Source organism: Amphibalanus amphitrite, unplaced genomic scaffold (genome assembly GCF_019059575.1).
Source record: "Amphibalanus amphitrite isolate SeventyFive unplaced genomic scaffold, NRLGWU_Aamphi_draft 000112F_arrow, whole genome shotgun sequence".
Classification (NCBI taxonomy): domain Eukaryota; kingdom Metazoa; phylum Arthropoda; class Thecostraca; order Balanomorpha; family Balanidae; genus Amphibalanus; species Amphibalanus amphitrite.
Window position 1 is genome coordinate 63,740 of NW_024881607.1, and position 21,027 is coordinate 84,766.

At 47.9% G+C, this 21,027-nt stretch overlaps 1 protein-coding gene across 1 annotated transcript in view; it reads left to right on the top strand.

Moving 5' to 3' along the window:
- Positions 1-21,027, top strand: part of LOC122381031 (lysine-specific demethylase 5A-like) — a 203,143-nt gene that overhangs the window by 5,851 nt on the left and 176,265 nt on the right. Inside the window, exons 3-4 of the mRNA XM_043364719.1 lie at positions 3,533-3,610; positions 7,008-7,146. Coding sequence (XP_043220654.1) covers positions 3,533-3,610; positions 7,008-7,146 — 217 coding nt within the window. The remainder of the gene's footprint in view (positions 1-3,532; positions 3,611-7,007; positions 7,147-21,027) is intronic.

A 21,027-nucleotide genomic window follows, 5' to 3' on the forward strand; every position in this document is an offset into this window, starting at 1 on the left:
GTCCGTAAAATTCAAACGGCGTTCGATAGCCCTGTCAAAGTTAATGGAGGGAGGTCAAATTTCATTGACCTCGGGGTCACCGATGACGTCACTGGTCAGGTCAAAGATAAAATGTTTCACCGTTCACAGGTCTTCTAGGGAATGGGCTATAACACCGATTCAAACGCATTTTGTCGAAAATCAGCGATAGGGCGTAGGTTGCCTAGTACATATGTTGCTATTAGAGGCCACTGATAATACCAGGTCAGGTCACAGCCAGGTCAGGTCACCAAGGGTCAGCACATGAACCCAACTTTACTAACCCGCGGCCGGCTGGGGGTCCTGGATTTTCACGCCATGCGGGAGGGTGTTTGAACACCCCCCTTCTAACTCGGCTCCTGGGCCACGTAGCGATACGCGGAAGGCGGCGTTCGAAAGAGCGCCAAAAATAATGACGAAATCACTTCGTTCACTTTTTTGGTCAGGTCAAAGGTCAGGTCACCAGAAGTCATTGAAGGCAAAATTTCGCCGATTTTCAGGTCGAATGTCGACAATTTCCAGGAAGCCAACGCATAACTCGGGAACTAATAGAGCTACAACGCCGCGGAAAAGTGCATTCGATAGCCCTATTAACGCCCTTTCTGAGTAGAGTAATTCTCTCAGATTTGACCTAATGTCAACGGTTTTGCCTGCAGGGGGCAAAAACTGCAAAAATAGCCGATTTTTTCGGAAACAGTTTTTCTGCAATAACTTTTGACCCAACCCTTGTAGGAGCTTACTTTTACCGGCATCGTGTTCCTCTCGTCAAGACGCATCGAATGAACTATAACTTGACCTTGAAAGGTCAACTTGAAAATTTGACCTCAGGTCAAGGTCATGACCTGACCGGAAAGGATCATGTTGCATATCAGTCGATCCGTATCGTCAAGATGAACAAATCTAAGGCGTTTTCACCGCTCTGGCATGCCTCTATCAAAAGTTATTTGCGAAAAACTGTTAGACACCATTCGTGACCTGAGATGACCTCAGGGGCATAAATTCTCGCGGATAAGTCACGGACTTCATTTTTTAATGTTCAATGTGTCTAAACCACTTGTAATTCAGTGTTTGGGAGTGTTTATAATGTCTTTCGTCCAAAAGAGGCGCATTTCAATTTTCTCCCATTGACTTATAATGGGGAGGTCGCAAAATTGACCTGACCTTAGGTCACCGATATCAAAATTCCGAGATAAACATTTTATAGATACTGTTACCCTCATCAATCGCTGAAAGTTTCAAAGCGGTCGGTCACTCGGTGTAGCTATGGCAGACATTGAAACTTTTTGTGAGGTGAGGTCACTTCAAGTGACCCGGTGACCTGACCTTGAATGACTTTGGTCTGAAATTTTTCTGGGGTGTTCAAACACCCCCCAACAGGGCGCGGGCTAAGGTTGTGCGATGCGTGTTTTTTGGCCAATTTTTCATTTCCAACTCAATGGTGTTGGTTATAAGACCATCAGGTACGGTTTAGGTCACTTTCTGGTGGAGGTCAGGTCAAGGTCAGGTCAAAGAAGATCAAATTTTAATGTTGATAGTTTTGCATAAAATGGGTATTTATTCGATGCAGCTCGTCACGGGGAGTCTAATGGTGGTCTTTGTTTTGCGCGACGAGGTCTAGAATTGCTAACAGTTGAGTTTGAAAATTTGACGTCAATTTTGAGGAGTTTTTTCACTATAACTTGAAAAAACAGGTATCGATCTTAAATTCGGTATACCTATGGATAGAAGGCGGTAGGGACTATCACATATATTCCGGTTTTTTCGAAAAAAAAAGTTTTGGATTTTTCGTCTATTATATTCAAAAAATGTATTTTTTAATTTTTTTTTGGTCAAAAGCCAAAAATTTAAAAAGATTTGAGGCATTAGTTTTGTAGTCCTGTTAATTCTACACCTTTTATGTCTGAAACATTTTTTTTTTCTGGATCTCTAAAGCTGTAGGCCTGACAGCTCTTCCCGCGAAACTTTTTTATGGTCGAAAATGGCAGAAATGACGGCACTCCAACGTCATTAGCGGCCAACCTATAATAGCCTTCGGAAACTTTTTTGGTCATAATGTGCAAAAGCTATTCACGGGAGGGTACTGAAAGTTTGGTGACGATTGCGCAGTGGTTCTGGAGATATATGGAAAAAAAACTAAGGGGGGGGGGCGCAAAAAATTCCCCTCACTGCCTGGAAGGTTATGATGGCGCAGGGGGCATTTTTTTTGCCCGCCCCTTTAGTTTTTTTTTCGATATATCTCGTGAACCGCTGCGCCGATCGTCACCAACCTTTCAGTACCCTCCCGTGAATAGCTTTTACACATTTTGACAATTTTTTTTTCCCAAAGACTATGATAGGTTGGCCGCTAATGACGTCGGAGTGACGTCATTTCTGCCATTTTTGACAAAAAAAGGTTTTGCGGGAAGAGCTCTCAGGCCCACAGCTTTAGAGATAGGTACATAAAAATTTTCTTGACATGAACGGTGTATAATTAAGAGGGCTATAAAATAGCTATCTCAGATTTTTTATTTGTTTTTTTTTACCCCCATTTTTTTTTTATAAATATAATAGCCGAAAAATCCATTTTTTATTTCGAAAAAATTGGAATACATGTGATAGTCCCTACCACCTTCTATCCACATACCAAATTTGAGATCGATACCTCTTTTTGGCCAAGTTATAGGGAAAAAACATCAAAATTGATGACGTCAAATTTTCAAACTCTTCTTAGCAATTCTAGACCACGTATCGCAAAACAAAGACCACCATTAGACTCCCCGTGACGAGCTGCATCAAATCAATGCCCATTTTATGCAGACCTATCAACTTTGAAATTTGACCTTTTTTGACCTGACCTTGACCTGACCTCCACCAGAAAGTGACCTAACCGTACCTACTACCTGATAATCTTATAACCAACACCATTGAGTTGCAAATGGAAAAATGGCCATAAAACATGCATCGCACAACCCTAGTAAAGTTGGGTTCATGTGCTGACCCTTGGTGACCTGACCTATGACCTGACCTGGTATTATCAGTGACCTCTAATAGCAACATATGTACTAGACAACTGATGCCCTATCGCTGATTTTCGACAAAATGCGTTTTACTCGATATTATAGCGCATTCCCTAGAAGACCCGTGAACGGTGAAACATTTTCTTTGGCCTTGCCTGTGACGTCATCAGTGACTCTGAGGTCAATGAAATTTGGTTTCTTTTGACAAATTTGACAGGGCTATTGCACGCTGTTTGAATTTCATGGATTCGTCCAATAGTTTCGGAGATACGGGGGGGGGGAGGAGGGGAAAAATGCCCCCCTCCACCGCGCGGAAGGTGGCCGGGGGGCCCACCGCCTGCCGGGTTAAACGATTAGACAAGGTTAACAAAATCGGACTATAGTAGGGTACCGCACGCGAGCCAGCCAAAAGTACCCCCATTACACTTCGGCACGTGCAGGGCTCCCTCTCGTGCTCGCTCGTTTCTGGTCCCAAAAGACGTCCTAGGTACTGTTTGAGCACCATGACTGTTTTTCAGGATTGGCAGCCGCCATTCGCGGTGGATGTGGACAACCTGAAATTCACACCCCGGATCCAGCGACTCAATGAGCTGGAGGTAAGTAGTCGCCGCCATCAATCATCATTGGATCAGATAGTTACGAAAATAACTGGTCAGGGGTGGCTCTTTACGGCCCTGATTCCAAATATCAGCTCTAAATTGGCCTTAAGTCAACAATGTAGCTGCTGACGCACGGTAACGCACGGTGTTCAGCGACATTCCAAGCCCTGTTTCTCCGAAAGGAGATGAGTCCTTTGAAATCGGTCAACGGTGTTTTGAAGAAATTTCAGCGGTGCATAGTACAGGGTGTCCCATGTGTTCGTTTTCACCTAAGTTTTATGTTTAGTCGTTCTCTTGCTTTACGACACGTTCAACGGAATTATTAGATTAGCTTATGTGGTTGCCATGGCAGCTGGCAATATGCTCTATATTTTTTTCTATAGACAAATCGTTTTTTGCTAGAGACTCCAGTTTTTGTAGAGACGTCTGACGCCGCAACATGGGGGTCTCCGATACGGGTACGTCTCAGTATTTAGTCAGCCCATGGGCCATTCGGGATGGTTGAAGGTGGTCGTAGCCGGCCAGTCTGTAGCCAGTGTCTGTCGCTAACTGGGTGATCAACTGATCAGTCACCGAGTGATGCCGATGATTTGTCGGCGGTTCAATCACTGCAAGTTCATCCTCTTTCCAGTCGACCCTCAAGAGTGAGCCAAGTGGCCAAAACTGTGTGGCGCCAAAGCAGCCGTCAAAAAGGTGAAAGGCTTAGGAAGCTAATAACCAGGCTCTACATGATGGATTACCAGCTATCTAAGAGCATTCTTTCGGGATACATAACTAAAGGTGACTTAAGCTCAAGACTTAACGGAGGGCTCAAAACAGTCGAGATTGCCTTAAAATGGCCAAAAAAATGAGTTTCGTAATGCCTGAGTCTCAAAAACTGAATCGCTGAGGTCACGAGTTTTTTGGCTAACCGGGGACAAGATGTTCGAGATGAAACACTTCTAAAAAACGGTCTAATAACGGCGAAGGAGTAGACCTCCGTTTCACCCCGCTTGGTTCCTGTGCCAATGGTCAGGGCCACGGTGTTGTGGGGTTATAGGCGCCCAGGTGCTGCCTCAAGTTGCACGAGGTACCCCAATCACATTTTTTATGCAGACTGGTTCACCACGAAGATGTACGAGAGGTCTCTACTTTCTAGCTTTACTCGAAGGCCAGTGTGGACTCAGTTTTGGAGGAGAAAATGTTATCAGGGAAGTCGTAGGCACATCTTCAAGCCAGACAGTACATCGGCGCAGAGGTCAAGAAAAGCTCAAAAGTGGTGCCATGAGACTGTGACAGGAGTCTATTGCAGGACCACATCTCAGGCAACTCATCGGATCCAAATTCCATAAAAAATAAATTGGGAATGCGGACATCGGAGCTCGTCGAAGCGAAACCCTGTTCCAGCCTCTAGGAGCTCACGGCGCATGCCATGTCAGCTTTGGCTAAGTTTCAAGCCTGCTGCGCTGCGAAACACGGCGACTGGCATGCCAGATCGCGTATCCAAGATCTCAGAAATTTACCGGCCAATTTTCAAAATTCAAACGGCGTTCGATAGCCCCACCGGGGTTACCTTGTGACCAAATTTCTTTGACCTAGGTCAAACCGATGACGTCACAGGTCAGGTCAAAGGTCGGATTTTCACCGTTCACAGGCATTTCTGTTGTGAAATCGAGTAAATTGTTAAGTTATTGAAAATCATCGATGGTGCATTGTTCGTCAATCACATCCTTTGCTCTCTGAGGTCACTGATACCAGGGCCTCGTTTCATAAAACTCTGCCGTAACTTACACCTTTCCGTAATTCACACCGTTTCAAACTACGGAGCGCAAATGAAGCCGTTTCACAAAGCCACAACTGGAATTGTTTACACCTCCGTAGCTAAGCACATTTGCGTAGTTACCGTAATTTATCAAGCGTCCTACAAATTACAATTTAATGTCAACACTTATTTTTTTACGAGAAATTATAAAACAATTATGTTGAATTTAAATCTTAAAAATTATTTATGAAAAAACAAAATTGATATTGATGACCATCCTTTATTAAATCAATATATTGAAAACAGCAGAAAGCCAGCTAAGCAGAAGTGCCTAACTACGAAAGTGGCGCGGCGCGGCGAATAAACAAAATTCCGATAGTGGCCACAAAAAGCGACTGGTACAGAAGATTTGCAGATTCTTTTTCTCATTTTGGCTGTTCTTTCTTCCTCACCGGGCTCAACATTATAAAATATATTAAAAAATAGCTTCGAATCTTCACATTAATTCAATTTCACGCAACATTTTTTTGCGTAGTTTACACCACTGATATCAAGAACTTGATAAGATATTTGGCGTTAATTACGTCGTTTTATGAAACCCAAATGGCATCAATTGGTCCGGAATCGAGCATTTGCCGTAAATGAAGCTCCGTAATTTCGATGGCGTGAATTACTCCGGTCTCCGGCTTTATGAAACCGAATTGGCATCAAATACGCCAAATCTGGCATAATTGACGGAACGCCGTAAGTAATTCCTTTTATGAAACGAGGCCCAGGTCAGGTCACAGAGGTCAGGTCACTGGGAGTCACAATATGAGAGTGTCGTGTGGTACATGTTTTTTAGTTCATTTTACATGACAAATGCGATTATGTGGGTCAGGCAGCCTTTTGGGCCAGCTTGGGTTATGCTCTGTTGAAGGTCAGGTCAAGGTCAGGTCAAATTAGGTAGAGTTTCATAGTTGATATTTTTGCATAAAATGGGTATCGATTCGATGCACCCCGTCACGGGGAGTGAAGTGATGGTCTTTGCTTTGCCCTACGTGGTCTAGAATTGCCAAAAATTGAGTTTGAAAATTTGACTTCATCACTTTTGAAGTTTTTTTTTCGCTATAACTTGGCCAAAAAAAAAGAGGTATCGATCTGAAACTTGGTATATAGATAGAAGACGGTAGGTTATATCAATTGTATGCCGTTTTTTAAACTCAAAAAACTTTTTGGATTTTTGGGGTAATGTATCCAAAAAATTAAGTTGTATGATTTTTGGGGGTCAAAATTCAAAAAATTGAAAAAAACGAGGCAGCATTTTTGTAGCCCTGTCAATTCTACACCTTTTATGTTTTTATCATTTTTCTGTATCTTCAAAGCTGTAGGCCTGACAGCTTTTCTCGCGAAGCTCTTTTTCGGTCGAAAATGGCAGAACATGACGTTATTCTGACGTCATTTATGGCCAACCTATCATAGTCTCTGGATTTTTTTGGTCACAATGTGTAAAATTGATGCCCGGAGGGGTCGGTGGCGATATCTGCAGCAGTTTAGGAGATATCGACTGAAAAGGACGGGGGGGGGGGGGGGCTACGGGGCGCGGGTTAATTTGAAGTAAAAAAGGTGTAGTTCGATCAGGTGCCGAACAGCGGGCGCGCCTTCTGCCGTCAGGCACATACACGCGTGAAGCTCAACTTCCTGGACCAGATCGCCAAGTTCTGGGAGCTGCAGGGCTCTTCGCTGCGCATCCCGCTGGTCGAGGGCAAGGCGCTCGATCTGCACGCACTGCACTGCGAGGTGCAGAAAGAAGGTGAGCACCTACTTCACCCTGTGCGCGCGTGTGTGCGTTTGCGTGTGCGTGTGCGAGGGTGGCATTTATTTTCACATTCGCACATTTTCTGCAAAAATTAGGTCCTAGGACACCTTAGGCCATATCAGATCATCAATCTAAAGACTCCAAATCGAACCGTAAGCATAAAAAACATGGCAAAGAAAAACTCGCGAGGTTTCCAAAATATGAAAATCTCAAGATCATGAAATTTGAAGCTAAAAATTGAGATTTTTAAAGACATTTTGATCGTTTTTGGGGAAAACAGACCCTACAGGGTGATCAATAAATAGGCAATAACATAAAGTTGGCCTCCATGGGAAGCACATAATATAAATTTGAAGACCTAAACAACACACTGGTAGAATGACAATTCTTGGACATTTGACATAACACAAACAGAAGTCAGTAGTGACACTTCGTTTGCCTACAGGAGGTGCTAGAAGTGCCCCCTTCCCCCTGCTCCGCGCGGCAGAGCTCGGCCTTGACTCGCTCCGTGCGCCTTCTTGCATGGAATTCTTGATTCTTCGGTGACCAGAGATCATTCCTGTGGGAAGCTTGCTGTAGCTCAAAACACTTCTCGTCACTCCAGATCACCTGTTCGAGCCATTCTTTGGCATAAGCTGAGCCAGGAGGTGCATGCTTCCAACCTCAACACCAGGCTGTCAGCGGAGAGGACGGTCATTGGGACTGGACGGTATGGTTTTTCATTTGTTTGCTGCCGATAATTGTCCAATGTCCATACATTCCAAAAGTGCCCTCCCAGGTTTTCTGAAGCCTTGCTACCGTGGATATTGGGCTAATTTTTTAAGAATAGGCTCTACACTTAATAAGAACTCGTGCTGGGCACGAACCCAGCACCCCCGACATCCTACAGTCCGGAGCTTTTTTGTCTACATAGACTTCAGCTTCCGGCCCCAAGCAGCTTAAGAAGTTTCGGAGCGAACTCAAGACCCTCAATGAACTGAAGGGTGTCGTGAGTCCTCGAAAGCTTCGCCCATATGGGATGGTCAGCGACCATCTGAGTCGCATGGTGCGGCACACCCGGCACCGGGCCGAGCTCTGCTGCGCGGAGAGGGGAGGACACTTTGAGTACGTCCCATGGACAAACGAAGTGTCACAACTGAATTCCGTTTGTGTTACGTCAAATGCTCAATAAATGTCAATCTAGCAGTGTATTGTTAATGCGTTAAAATTTATATGATTTGCTCCCCACCGGGATTCTTTACGTCTTTACGTCATTCTTAATTGATCACCATGTACACTAGGGATGACCGAGATTTTCGAATTTGCAATTTCAGTTCGGCTCACCTTTTTTCCTATGTAAAATTGAATTTTAAGGTGGGATGTCCTTTTGCAATTTTTTGATAAAAACACTCCTTTCGTAGTAAATTTGCACATTTGTATTTAACCCTCGCCGGACCTATTGGTTTTCTATACGCGCCCCGGCCGAGAATGAGAGGTTGGTACGACCCCCCTCGCCGTTTCGCCCCTAATTGAGCAAGAGCCTTGAGGAAAGAACGAGCGTGTACGCCGTTACGAGACGCAGCGATTGGTACCCGATTTTAAGGCCTGGGATTATCTGGTGACCTCTGAGGTCAGGTCAAGTGGCGCAAGACCGGTTCGGTTTTTGGTGAATAACTTCGCTCAAAATGGTCGCAGAGCCGCGATTTTGTCAGCATCGTGTTTTGCTATATCAGGCGCGTCGAATGGTATACTTTTTGTTCGGGTGAGAGTAAGTTACGGTGTTGACCTCGGGTCAAGGTCAGGTCAGGTCCCCTCAGGCCACGACCTTGATCAAAAGAGGTAATGTTGCATATCATTCGATTCGGCAGGTCTTCCTGAGTCCATTCGTGACTTTTGCGACTCGCTAACTCAATTTGATCGGGAGTTATTGACGAAAAACTCATATCACCTTAGGTATTTGATACACCCTTTATTTGGCTCATCACAAAACAGGATGGGATGAGGGCAAGTGGTGATATTACGTAGTTTGTTCAGCATTTGCATAACCTTTTCCTCTCAGTTTGTTTCGCCCTTCCTACAGCAACTTCTTCGACTCTTCTCCCAAAGCTTCTCCTGTTTCACCGTGAGACTCTTCTCCTAGATGATCACTGGACTGGAGGGCTGAATCTTGCATTGGATTTCAGTCACTGCGCCAGGATAAGCGGAACCAGCTCCTTCACGATGTCTCTCACACCAATCTTCTTTCTCGCTCTTTCTTTTTCGATCATCAGCTGTTCCTGAATCAAAACTCCTCTTTGCAACACAGCCCTTACGGCTGGTACCTACCTACTTCATTCTGGATGCCGCCAGATGCCTTCCTGATGGTTCGTTTGACCTAAGCATCCATCTACGTTTAGCTTTTGGCTATCTGCTTGAATTATGGGCCCTGATGGAATATAAAAAGGCATCAGAAGTCGCGGAACTCTAATCACTGGACTCGGATGAATGGAAACCGCCAAATCGCTAAAGTTACTGATCCCATTGACATGTTTAATGTTTAATTCTTAGTACCCATCTACGCTGGAGTACGAAAAACATCATCTCACGTTCTCACACTTAATGTTTAATTGTTCAGCTATATTCCTTCAGTGCACTTCGATGGTGATTAATTGATTTGAATGATCTGCATCAGCTGAGAAGTCAATTGCATATTTTGATCAGTATTTTGATAGAGTTCTTTCAACAGATTTGGGTACTAACCTTAACACCAGCATTGACATGTGCCTTTTCACGCCTTTTCACTATATGCTACTATATAGTAGGAAAAGTTATTCAAGGGCATAGTTATTAGCTTGCATCCAACGAATTGATATCGCTTATATATAGCTACCTGTAACGATATGTGTGAACAGCCAATCAGTGCCATTGTATTGTTCCTGCCGAGGGAGAGGCTTTAGTTGCCAATGCCTCTGGCAAGATTCAGCAATTCTGGAAGAGTTTAAATTGATCTGAAGAGCAGCTTCACCTGTTTCGTAGGTAATAGGTTTTGCAGCCACCGGTATTCCATCCAACCTGATTCTTTAGACTCGTACGCCGTATGATGAGGTTTCGAAGCAAAAGACCATTCATCGATAAGAAAGAGGAGGTACGGAACTGATGTTGCAAATATACCACTGACATCTGACATGATCTGGAAACAGCTCCCATAAAACTGCGTTTTTACTACGGAAGATGTATCCTGAGGCCAGTTTTACCAAAAAATACCAGCCGGCCGCCGAAATAAAATATCCAGCCGAAAAAATAGCCGCCACACAGCCACGAGTTTCACCAACAAAAAAATTCCAGCCAACATCGGCCGGAAATATTTGTCGCCGGCAGTCAGCTGATATTTTAATATCGATAATGGTCAATGAGATTGATAAATTATTTAAAACATGTTTCAAATAAAGTTAAGCGTGTTTTTTAAAGCAAATACAACAAAGATTGAGAAATATTATTATTGGAAAACATAACATATATTTTCAAGAGTTGTAACCACAAAATAGACCATAATAAAACTTGCCAATACAAGACCACCAAATTGTAAACCTACGTCATTTATGACGGTCACGATAGGAAGCGTGCGTTTTAGTGGATCTTTTTTTCCTGTCAGCCTATTATTTTTCATTTTTACAATACCTTCAACTTGCAATTAACCTTTTTGTCTGCCTTTAGTTGCACCTTGTAGAAAATAATCGTGTCGAACGTGCACGCAATGTATGGACCCCCACTCCCACCTTTTATGAGGTGGGGACTATAATAGATGGGACCCGCTCCCGACGCGGGAGTCGCACCTCTTTCCTAGATGTCAAAAGAGTGGGGAAGAAGCGGCAAACATTGTTCCCAGAGGCGCCACCTGAAGCTGGACGGACAGTTCCGCTGCCGAGCGAGTGAACTGCGGTGCTGCGAGGCGGCTTCGCGCGCGCCGCGCAATGCTCAGGGGCGGATCCAAGGGGGGGTCACATGGGTCATGGCCCCCCCCCCCCTTGAGGCCCGGGGGCCCAAAGACCTGCCAGGGGCACCACCGGCCTATCAGGGGTATCACAGTCCTGACAGGGGCACCACAGGACCGCCAGGGGCACCACAGGCCTAGCAGGGACACCACGGGCCTGGTGCCCCTGGGCCCTGACAGGACTGTAACGCCCCTGACAAGCCTGAAGTGTCCCCGGCAGGCACGTGGTGCCCCTGACAGGCCTGAGGCGCCCCTGCAAGGCCGGTGGTGCCCCTGGCAGGCCTGTGGTGTCCATGGCAGGCCTGTGGTGCCCTTGCTAGGCCTCTGGTGCCCCTGACAGGCTTGTAATGCCCCTGGAAGGACTGTGGTGCCCCTGGGCCCTGACAAGCATGAGGTGCCCCTGACAGGCCAGTGGTGCCCTTGCTAGGCCTGTGGTGCCCCTGACAGGCCCAAGGTGCCCCTGCGAGGCCGGTGGTGCCCCTGGCAGACCTCTGGTGCCCCTGGCAGGTCTGTGGTGCCCCTGGCAGGTCTGTGGCGCCCCTGGCAGACCTGTGTTGACTGGTGCCCCTGCTAGGTCGCTGTTGCCCCTCACAGGCCTGCGGTGCCCCTGGAAGGACTGTGGTGCCCCTGCCCCTAGGGGTGCTCATGGGCCCAACAGGCCCGTTGTGCCCCTGACAGGCCTGTCGTGTATACTTGCTAGACCTGTGGTGCCCCTGGCGGGCCTGTGGCGCCCCTACAAGGCCGTAGGTGCCCCTGACAGGTTTGTGGTGTCCCTGGAAGGACTTTGGTGCCCCTGACAAGCCTGAAGTGTCAAGGACAGACCCTTTAGACGCCAGGGTCAAGTTCGTCGGACTGACAACGATTTGCTTACCTGATAACGTTCCTGGTAAGTACTCACTACTCAGCGTCCACAACATATATGTATACACATAGCACATTCATATATACTTGCTTACAATTGGTAAGTGTGGTTGTGGCTAAGAGTTAAGATACTGACTAAAAATAAAAAATAAAAAGAAAAAAAACTGAAAATGGGGGCACCACCAAAATGAAGTGGACGAAATCCGTTGAGTTTTTAATTTTGGGTATAGGTAGGGGCACCACTTCGATTCATGACCCTCCCCTTGGAGTTTTCCTGGATCCGCCCCTGACTGCATTACACCTACTTCTAGGACCAAGAGGGCTAAGGATTCGCCAAAGCCTATATGGGTAAAGCCTTGTGCCAAGGCGAGTGTCATACCTCAGGAAGATACCTACCCAGATTAACTGCACCGCGGTCATTGAAGGGCTGAGGGCGGTCGTTCGCCCCACTTCGGCGAGGTGGAGGTCATGCTGCCCGGCTAGGTGGTTTCAGCCGATATGCAGGCCCCGTTTGCCGGGCCCGGTCAAGACGAAGGAACGCCACACAGCAAACAATATAAGCTCCGGCCCCGCTACACTGGTCCGGCTCGTAACAATACCTGCGCTAGCTTCGTCGACCGTCGTTCGACTGCGCCCAGTACCGCTCAGTGGAGAGTCCTGCCGAACTCGTCCACGTGTGCCGAGATCATTCGTTGCGCACGGACACAATCGTCCGACGGAGACCGCTTTACATGATGATCGCGTGGTGACCACCTTTTCGCCGGCTTCCACGCCCAGTCGAGCCGTCTGGCTACGCCCCAACCAAATGATCGTTCTAAGCCTTTCGACTGGTTTGCTAAACTCGGGTCTAATATCGAAGTATTTGGGAGTTAGGACACGTTAAATCCGTGTTCATGAACAAATATACATTATGCAACTAAAAACGCCTTACCTACTTTAACTTTTCTGGGCTGATGACAAGGTAAACACCTATTCATTGTAATATTTCTAAAATGTAAATAAATCATGAGCGATGAGCGTAAACAAGGTGAAAAAAGCGATCAACTAGAAGCTAGCGTGGAAATCCACTGACGTAGGTCGCCTCGTACTGGCGCAGCTCGTACAGCGGCACCGGCGTCTCCCGCACCCGGCCGTCCACCTTGCCCGCCTGCGCCATCAGCCGCTAGAAATGGCTGCGCTGCCGCTCAAACATTAGCGTGACCGCCTGGCCGGCCCGGCTAACGCGCGCCGTCCGACGCACGCAGTGTGCCTTCAACAGCGCCGGGATGTCGTACGACACGACCGCGTCCACGGCGTCCACGTCAATACCGCGCGCCATAGCCTCGAGCACACCAGCATCTCAGCTGGCGCGCGCCGCCGCCGCGCTGGCCCGCCGGCACTGCCCCAGGGAACTCGGCCTCGCGCGCGCCCAGCACCGACAGCGGTAGCTCCAGCTGGTGCGCTGCCTCGTTCCAGTTGACCAACACGAGCGAGCGCCGCCAGTCGGGCTGTCGGAGCAAATTGTGCATCAGCAGCGGCTTCAGCGGCTGCGGCGCCACCACGTTGAACGACTCGCTCAGCTCGGCCTGCGTGTTGAACCTGCCGACGAACTGACCGGGCAGTGCGACGGCGGCCGGCCGTGCCGGCCACCAGCAGTCGCGGCTGGAACAGCGACATTCGCTCCAGCTTCTCCGGCCTCCGGGTTCTGTGACAGGGTAGCCAAGAACGGCAGCTTCTGCAGCGGCAGGTGAGGCGCCCAGACGGCGGCGGCCGTCAGCCGGCCGGCGATGCAGGGCGGCGGGCCGTGGCTGCCGCCACCCGCTCCACCGCTTTCAGCCAGCCCGTCTCGGCCATCTCGATCACCCGGTCGGCTTCGTCGATCACCAGGTAGCGCAGGTGCGCTAGCGAGAAGCCCTCGGCGCTGGGGTGGGTATGTGATCCATCAGCCAGCCAGGAGTGCTCACCACGATCAGCCAGGGAGACCGGGCCGCGCGGCCCCACCGCCACCAGTTGGTGCCCCCCCCCTCGTGCCACTTCGTCTCCACCCAGCAGCCGGACGCAGAGCGGCGTGTCGGCGTCGTACTGGCGGAACACGGCGGGCACCTGAGCGGGCAGCGCCTGTGTGGGTAGCACAGCTAGCGCGCGCACCCGGCGGCCGGCGCACCGCGGCGCCGCGCCTGCACCAGCGGCAGCACGAACGGCAGCGTCTTACCGCGGCCGGCCGGCGCCGAGACGCAGAGGTCGGCCGGTGGCAGCGGCGACTCTGCGGCCGCCAGCAACTCGGGCAGCACCGTCACCTGCACCAGGAACACCTGTTCGATGCCCTCGGCGGCCAGCCGGGCGCGCAGCTCGGGGCAGAGCGCCGGCAGATTGGCCGGCGCCGGCCGCCGGTCGCCAATCGGCTGCGGGTGCGCCAGCCAGTCGGGCAGCGCACGCGGTGCACGGCCTGTCGGCTCGAGCGCTCCACCTCGTCCAGCACGGTGAAGTCGTCCGCGGCGGCGTCTCCGTCCGACTCGGAGGTGTCCTCACTGTCGTTATTGGCGACGGCGGCTGCCGCTGTGCGCTCAGTCAGGTCGGCCATCACAGCAACACTCGCCGATGATTGGCGTCATCGAAACCGTCGGACGACGGTGGATTCACCACCGTTTTTGCAGCAGAGACTGGAAAAACCTCAGCAATAAACAAGGAAAAACATCACAACATGCCACAGCCCGCAATTGTGCATATTGTCATTTTATTTCTCACATGACAGAAAATATTGGCTGCCTTATTCTAGGAACTGGCATGAAAAACATAAGCTAAAATCAAGCTAAGTGAATTATTATTGTATTTCAACATGAGACTGGGAAAAAATCCTTGTCACTGTCAACATGACCAGCGTAACGGACGGGCTGCATGAACATTTCGGCGCATGATCTGAAAACTCTGTGTGCAGAAATTTCAGCGCTGAGGTGAACAAATAACATTTTGACCGCAATTTGCCTGGTGCCTCCACAATTTAGCAAAACTAACTCACAATACTTACAGCCAGTTTTAACATGATCCCTGCATGACTCATGCATGCAAGATACACATGCATTCAATATTAGCACAGTGCAGTGCACACTGCACACACATCAGTTATGGATTCACTTACATTTTACAACATAACTATTATTTTCTTTTCCTTCAATATTGGCAGCATGACCTGCTGAGTTCAGTGGCACAATCTTATGACAGCATTCAGCAAGTTTGTTCGGGTTCGCAACCATGCAAACTTTGCACGTTTTGCTTAAAAAACAAGTCTTTATACATTTCTTTCATGCTATTTAATTTCTTTTTTAAATTTATTCTATCTTGAGTTGAATTATCTTGAATTACTATCTTGAATTATTATATCTTGAAAATCTTGCCATTTTGGTCTTAGCAATGTCAATGCACCATGCCGCACAGCTCGAGTAAGTTCCACCCAAAAGTAGTAGTGGTATCAGTAGCTGGCACCTTGCAATGTCAAATGTAGATGAATATGTGAAAACAGTGACATATTTATTTAAAATCTTGAGTCCAATGAGCCTACCCTCTCTGCCTCTCCTTCCAGCATTTCTTCAATCACCTTCGATTTTCGAAAATGACCTTCCATCATTATTTTCCACTTCCGTGCGAGCAATGAACTTGTAAGCTGACCACTAGTTAATGCGCTATCATCTTGCTGTTGGGTGCTGGTAGCAAAAAGATAATATAAAACGAAAAAAACTAACACCACAACACCAAACACCCGTCTTGTTGGTTCCTTTTGGTCCTGCCTGGTGACAAAGGCTCTTTCTTTACGCAATATCATCAGTATTCCTCTTCTAATCATGAAGCCCAGATGCTTTACAAATTGGCCATGAATGATACTAAATTATTATATCAACTGAGAAGCGCAAATCACGATAATTAGTAACAAATGAGGCCAATTATCCCCATACGACATCAAAAAAATAGACGGGGTCGCCTGTCTATTTTTTTGGGCTGTTTTTCTACATATAATGGCGCAGATAAACACTCCATTAATGCCGCATTTGCCGTTGGTGAAACTCGTTGGCTATTTTTCTGGCTGATATTTTTTCACGCCGGCGGATATTTTTCCGCCTGGTTGGTGAAACTCGTCGGCTGGTTTTTGACAGAAAAATTGCGCCGGGCTGCTATTTTTCTGTTGGTAAAACTGGCCTCTGATCAATTTTTGTCTCATGTAAGACCCCATCTAAAATTCAATTTTACATAGGAAAAATAGTGAGCCGAAGCCGAAATATGAAATTCGTCCAATTCGAAGTAATCTCGGTCAGCCCTAATGTACACTCACCTACTAAGTGATGTTCGCCCCCCGACGGCCCAGCGTTTGACTGGAGCGGTAGACTGCGCCGTCTCACACCCAGGCTCAGCGGCACAGCACATCCCTCTGGCCTCAACGGTAGACTGCGCCGCCTCACACCCACGCTCAGCGGCACAGTATATCTCTCTGGCCTCACACTCGCTACAGACGCGTTTGACCGGGTCAGGGACGCGCCGCGCTGGTTGCCTTATCGCTCACAGTCACATATCTGTGGCTAGGGGGGCTGCTGCGAATCGCTGGTCTTTCTGTGTCGACTCGAATATGATGCTTGTAAGTGGTCACGATCGCATTTAGCTCAGTAAGATTAGTTATAGCAATTTATATCGTTTATTTTCTCCCGGGTGGGTGGGGGGGGGGGGGGGGTGTTTGCCCACACTTGCCAATGTTTGTGTGTGTCTGTAACGGAAACTGCGGCGCACAGCGACGCAAAACTTGGCACAAGTTATGAATTTCGTATCGTGTCTGGAATTGTTGACACCTGGTCACATCATAAAGTCAGGTCAAAATGCTCCTCTTTTTAGCGATGGCACCCGGATACAGGTGAATAATGGCACACCGAATCACAAAATTCCACTCTTGACCCATTTTATGCCCCTGAAGTCATCTCACATCATGATACGTCTCCGTAACCCTCGCCGGCACGGGGGGAAGTTAACCCTATTAGTGGCAGGGGGGGTTGTTTTTATCCACCCCTCAGGTTTTTCGGGAATATCTCCGAAACCGCTGAAGCTACGATGCTGAAATTTTCTGACTTTTCCTAAAACTAAATTGGGCACATTCCCTGAAAATTTCAAGTTCATAACTTTACCAGGGGCGGCTCCAGAGCACTGGGAATTGGGGGTCCTATTCGTGAAGCGAGTCATTTGGGCGAAGATCACGATGCTGCACCAGTTTTACGAACAGTGAATGAAAGGTATCATGTGATAACATATACAAAGTTATTGTGCATCCTCTTTTGACACGTTTTTGCTATAATAGGCGGATCCAGGCGTCCAAAAAGGGGAGTTATTTTTTACCTCCCAACATAGGTGCCCTGACACCGCCTATGCATGACCAATACAATTTTAGTCGTTCTCTCATAAGAAAATTGTAACATAACAAGACCATTGCCACCCTTTTTAGAAACAGTACCAACAAAAACCTTATTTACTATACTTTTTGTGTACCCCCAATCTCAATGATCTGTATCCGCCTATGATTTTTGAAAATGCATATTTTTAGGATCCATGTGAATTCCTGGTTCATTCTCTATCGATCGGCAAAAGTTGCGTTAAGATTGGTTCAGAAACCTGGCCGTGATAAACAGTCTAAAATGTATCTGCAATTTGCCCGTTTTTACCCCCCTCTACCCCCCTATTGACATTTTTCAATTTTATTTTTTTAGAAATGTAGATCTCGTTGAGCCAAATCGAATGCCGTTTGAATTTTGAAAATCGGCCGGTTTTCGCGAAAAAGCGCGATTCGGCGTATGTCGGCTCGCATTAGCCGCGCGTTTGCAAGCTTTTCGTGGTTTCAAACGTTCATACATGTGATTTGGTGCTGCTCCCATGCAATAGGGTGGATGGCAATGTCACCTGAAGGTCAGGCCAGGTCAGGTCATTGATCTTTGGTGAACTCGGTTCACTTTTTCGAGTTTTACATGTTTCTATGCTGGTTTTTGGAGATGAATTCGAATTTAGAAAGCATTTGAACATTTACTAAGTAGTTTTGGTGCCTTCGTAACATGTTACGAAGTTGTCAGAGGCGGTTGACAGGTACTACGAATATCCGTCACGACCCCTTCTGGTTGACCTGACCTGACCTGACCTGACCTGGTCTAAATGCTTAAAGACATCATCTGTGATCAAAATTATAACACGATATTCGTGATCAGCATCCCCCCCCCAAAAAAAAACCATAGCAGCGACACTCAACCAATGACCTAGAGCCTTAAAATTGGGCATCATCGGCTTTCTCTCGTCACGGGCAACACGCTCGTTTTTTAAGCGACGCTCTAGCTCGATCAGGGGCCAAACGGCAAGGGGGGTCCAACCGACCCCCCCCCCCCCTACACTTTAGAAGCTGGCAAACGCCGCACACATGCGAGGGTTAAAATGGGATATAATCGGTTTCCTCTCGTGACGGGCAACACGTTTGTTTTTTCCATAAAGCTCTAGCTTGATCAGGGGCGAAACGCGAGTGGGGTTGTACCCCCCCCCCCTCCCCTTGTGCCGTCGAAGGACGCAAAATGGCCTGTGCCGGCGATGGTTAACAGTTTTTGACAATGTCTTTAGATAACACATGATAGAACGCTGAAAAACACCGATGCGTTCAGCTCAATGATAGGAATCGAATGATAGGCACAACATGACCTTTTCTATGAGCTTGACCTGAGATCATTTTTGTAAATTAAATTTCAATGTATGGTTCATTTGACGCGTCTTCACGAAAGAAACGCGATCCCGGTTAAATCAACGTAATAAAAGCATGACGCCATAGGTTATTACAGAAAAACTATCCGCAAAACGTCAAATTTTGAAAGTTTTTGCCCTCTGGAGTATAAACCATTCACTCTAGGTCCAATCTGAGAAAATACACACAAAAAAACTCAAAGAGCTATTCAATGCGCTCTTCTACGGCGCTGTGCTCTAACAGTTCCAGACTTGACTTATGCGCCGCTTGTGAGAAGTTGTCAAAATGGGGAACCAGAATTCGTGATAATTTTAATGCTGGTGACCTGCAGTGACCTTAGCGATAATCTGATGGAATAATAACCCATGAAAAATCCAACAGTGGGCTATAGATTGCTTTTTACTGCGTCTTTTTCTTTTTTGCTTTCTTACCTTCCGAGATAACCATGCGTGGTCAAATACTTGTGTTGCCCCCTCCCTCACCCCCCACCATGGTAACGTTGGCTGAGAGGCCCACCTGTCAATTGCTCGGGATTCACCGACCACCGGCGCCACGCAACCACTCGACCGTTTTCTCCGAAGCGCCAGTGAACAACCTCGCGACCCACGTTCTCCCCTGCCTCGCAGACAAGCTGTGGCTGAGCCCTCACCTCGAACTGGTCACATGACTGACCTCGCCCGAGGCTCGCCAAGTGACCAAAGCGCAGACTGGGCGCCGCGGTGCCATGGGGTCGCCACCTATCAGAACAACAGTTTCACTGCGATAACACTCGAAAACCACCACAGGTCCGTGGCGCTGTGGTTAGAAGGTGGGCTTGTAATTGAGAGGCGGTGCGTTCGGATCCTGCGGACGTCGTAACTTTTCTGCAGAAAGGAGATCTGTGCCATTGAACTCATAGTTGGCTGTATGAACTCATAGTTTCCTGTATGTCGTTGCATGCCTTACCTGTTAACGCGTAGCATTACTTGAAATTATCTACTAGTGTGTATAGAAAGGAAGCATATTGCAGCGACTTCATTAGATAAAGCCCAGTTACTTATGTCTGCAGAGAGATGTCATCAAGGATGCTGAGTGGTGTCAAGGCATGCCGCCAACACCTCCGCACGTTCCACCATTTACACAGGTTTTGGCCTGCAATTGCAAACTGTAATTGATACCTACGCTGTCATCCCACAGCCGTTAGTTATAGGTCGTGGGCCCTGGCTCCGCCTTGTGTTTACAGTGTTAAGTCATTTACCACCGGTCGGCCGGTCACGTGACTGACCTAGCCCGAGGCTTGGCCGGGTGACAGAAATGCGGGCCGCGTGCTGACTGATCGTTTCGCTGAGTTCGATGCACCTCCACGGGCGTAAAACGCTGGGCTGCGCGGGCTTACGAGGGTGTGCCGCAGCGGCAGAGATCGTACCGATAGTGGGATGGGAACGTCCCGATAGGACAGCCCGTCCTGCCGCTCAAACGGTCACCCCGGAAATGATGTAATCGAATGAGGAGTTTCCGTCACCTGCACCGGTCGTGTGGTGGGGTGACCGCCGTCTGGAAAGGGAAACATGAGGAGCATGATGACTTCGTCCCGAGGAGGACAAGAATTAATTTAATGCCGCGCTAGGAAAAACAAGTTCCCAACAAAAGCAATCACCCTGCAGCGTGGCCCGAACACACAATCCTCCAATCTATAGTCCAGCACCCTGCTGCTACGCCACGGAATACGCACAGACCAAGGCACAGACTCCCAATTTGAAAGTAGATAAGTTTGTCGGAAGCCGCGGAGGTGTATCAATTGTGGGCGAAACGATCAGTCGGCACGCGGCCCGCACTCTGGTCAGACAGCCGGGGCTCGGGCTAGGTCAGTCACGTGACCGACCGACTGGTGGTGAAGGACTCCACACTGTAAACACAGGCGGAGCCAGATCCGGGAGCCAAGGATGTAACTAACGGCCGTGGGGTCAGGGGTGCCAGATTATGTGTGACAGGTAGGGCCTTGGCCTACAGTTTACAAATGCAGGATTAAGTGAAAATGGTCCTTATTATTGCATTGGTGCAACGAGCAGAGATGTTGGCGGCACCTTTGACACCATTTACGTAACATTTAGGAAATGACATGTCTATGCAGTTGTAAATATCTGGGATCTAAGTAGGTATGCAAGTCGCTGCAATAGGTATGATTTTCTATTCTTGATAATTAAAATAAATGCAACGCATAAACACTAAACAGCACGCAACGATAAACACGAAGCTATTAACCAACCAGCTGTCAAGTTACAATAGCACAGATCTCCTTTCTGTAGAAAAGCAAAGACTCCCGCGCGATCCGAACACACGACAATTCAAAGGCCAGCCCGACGCC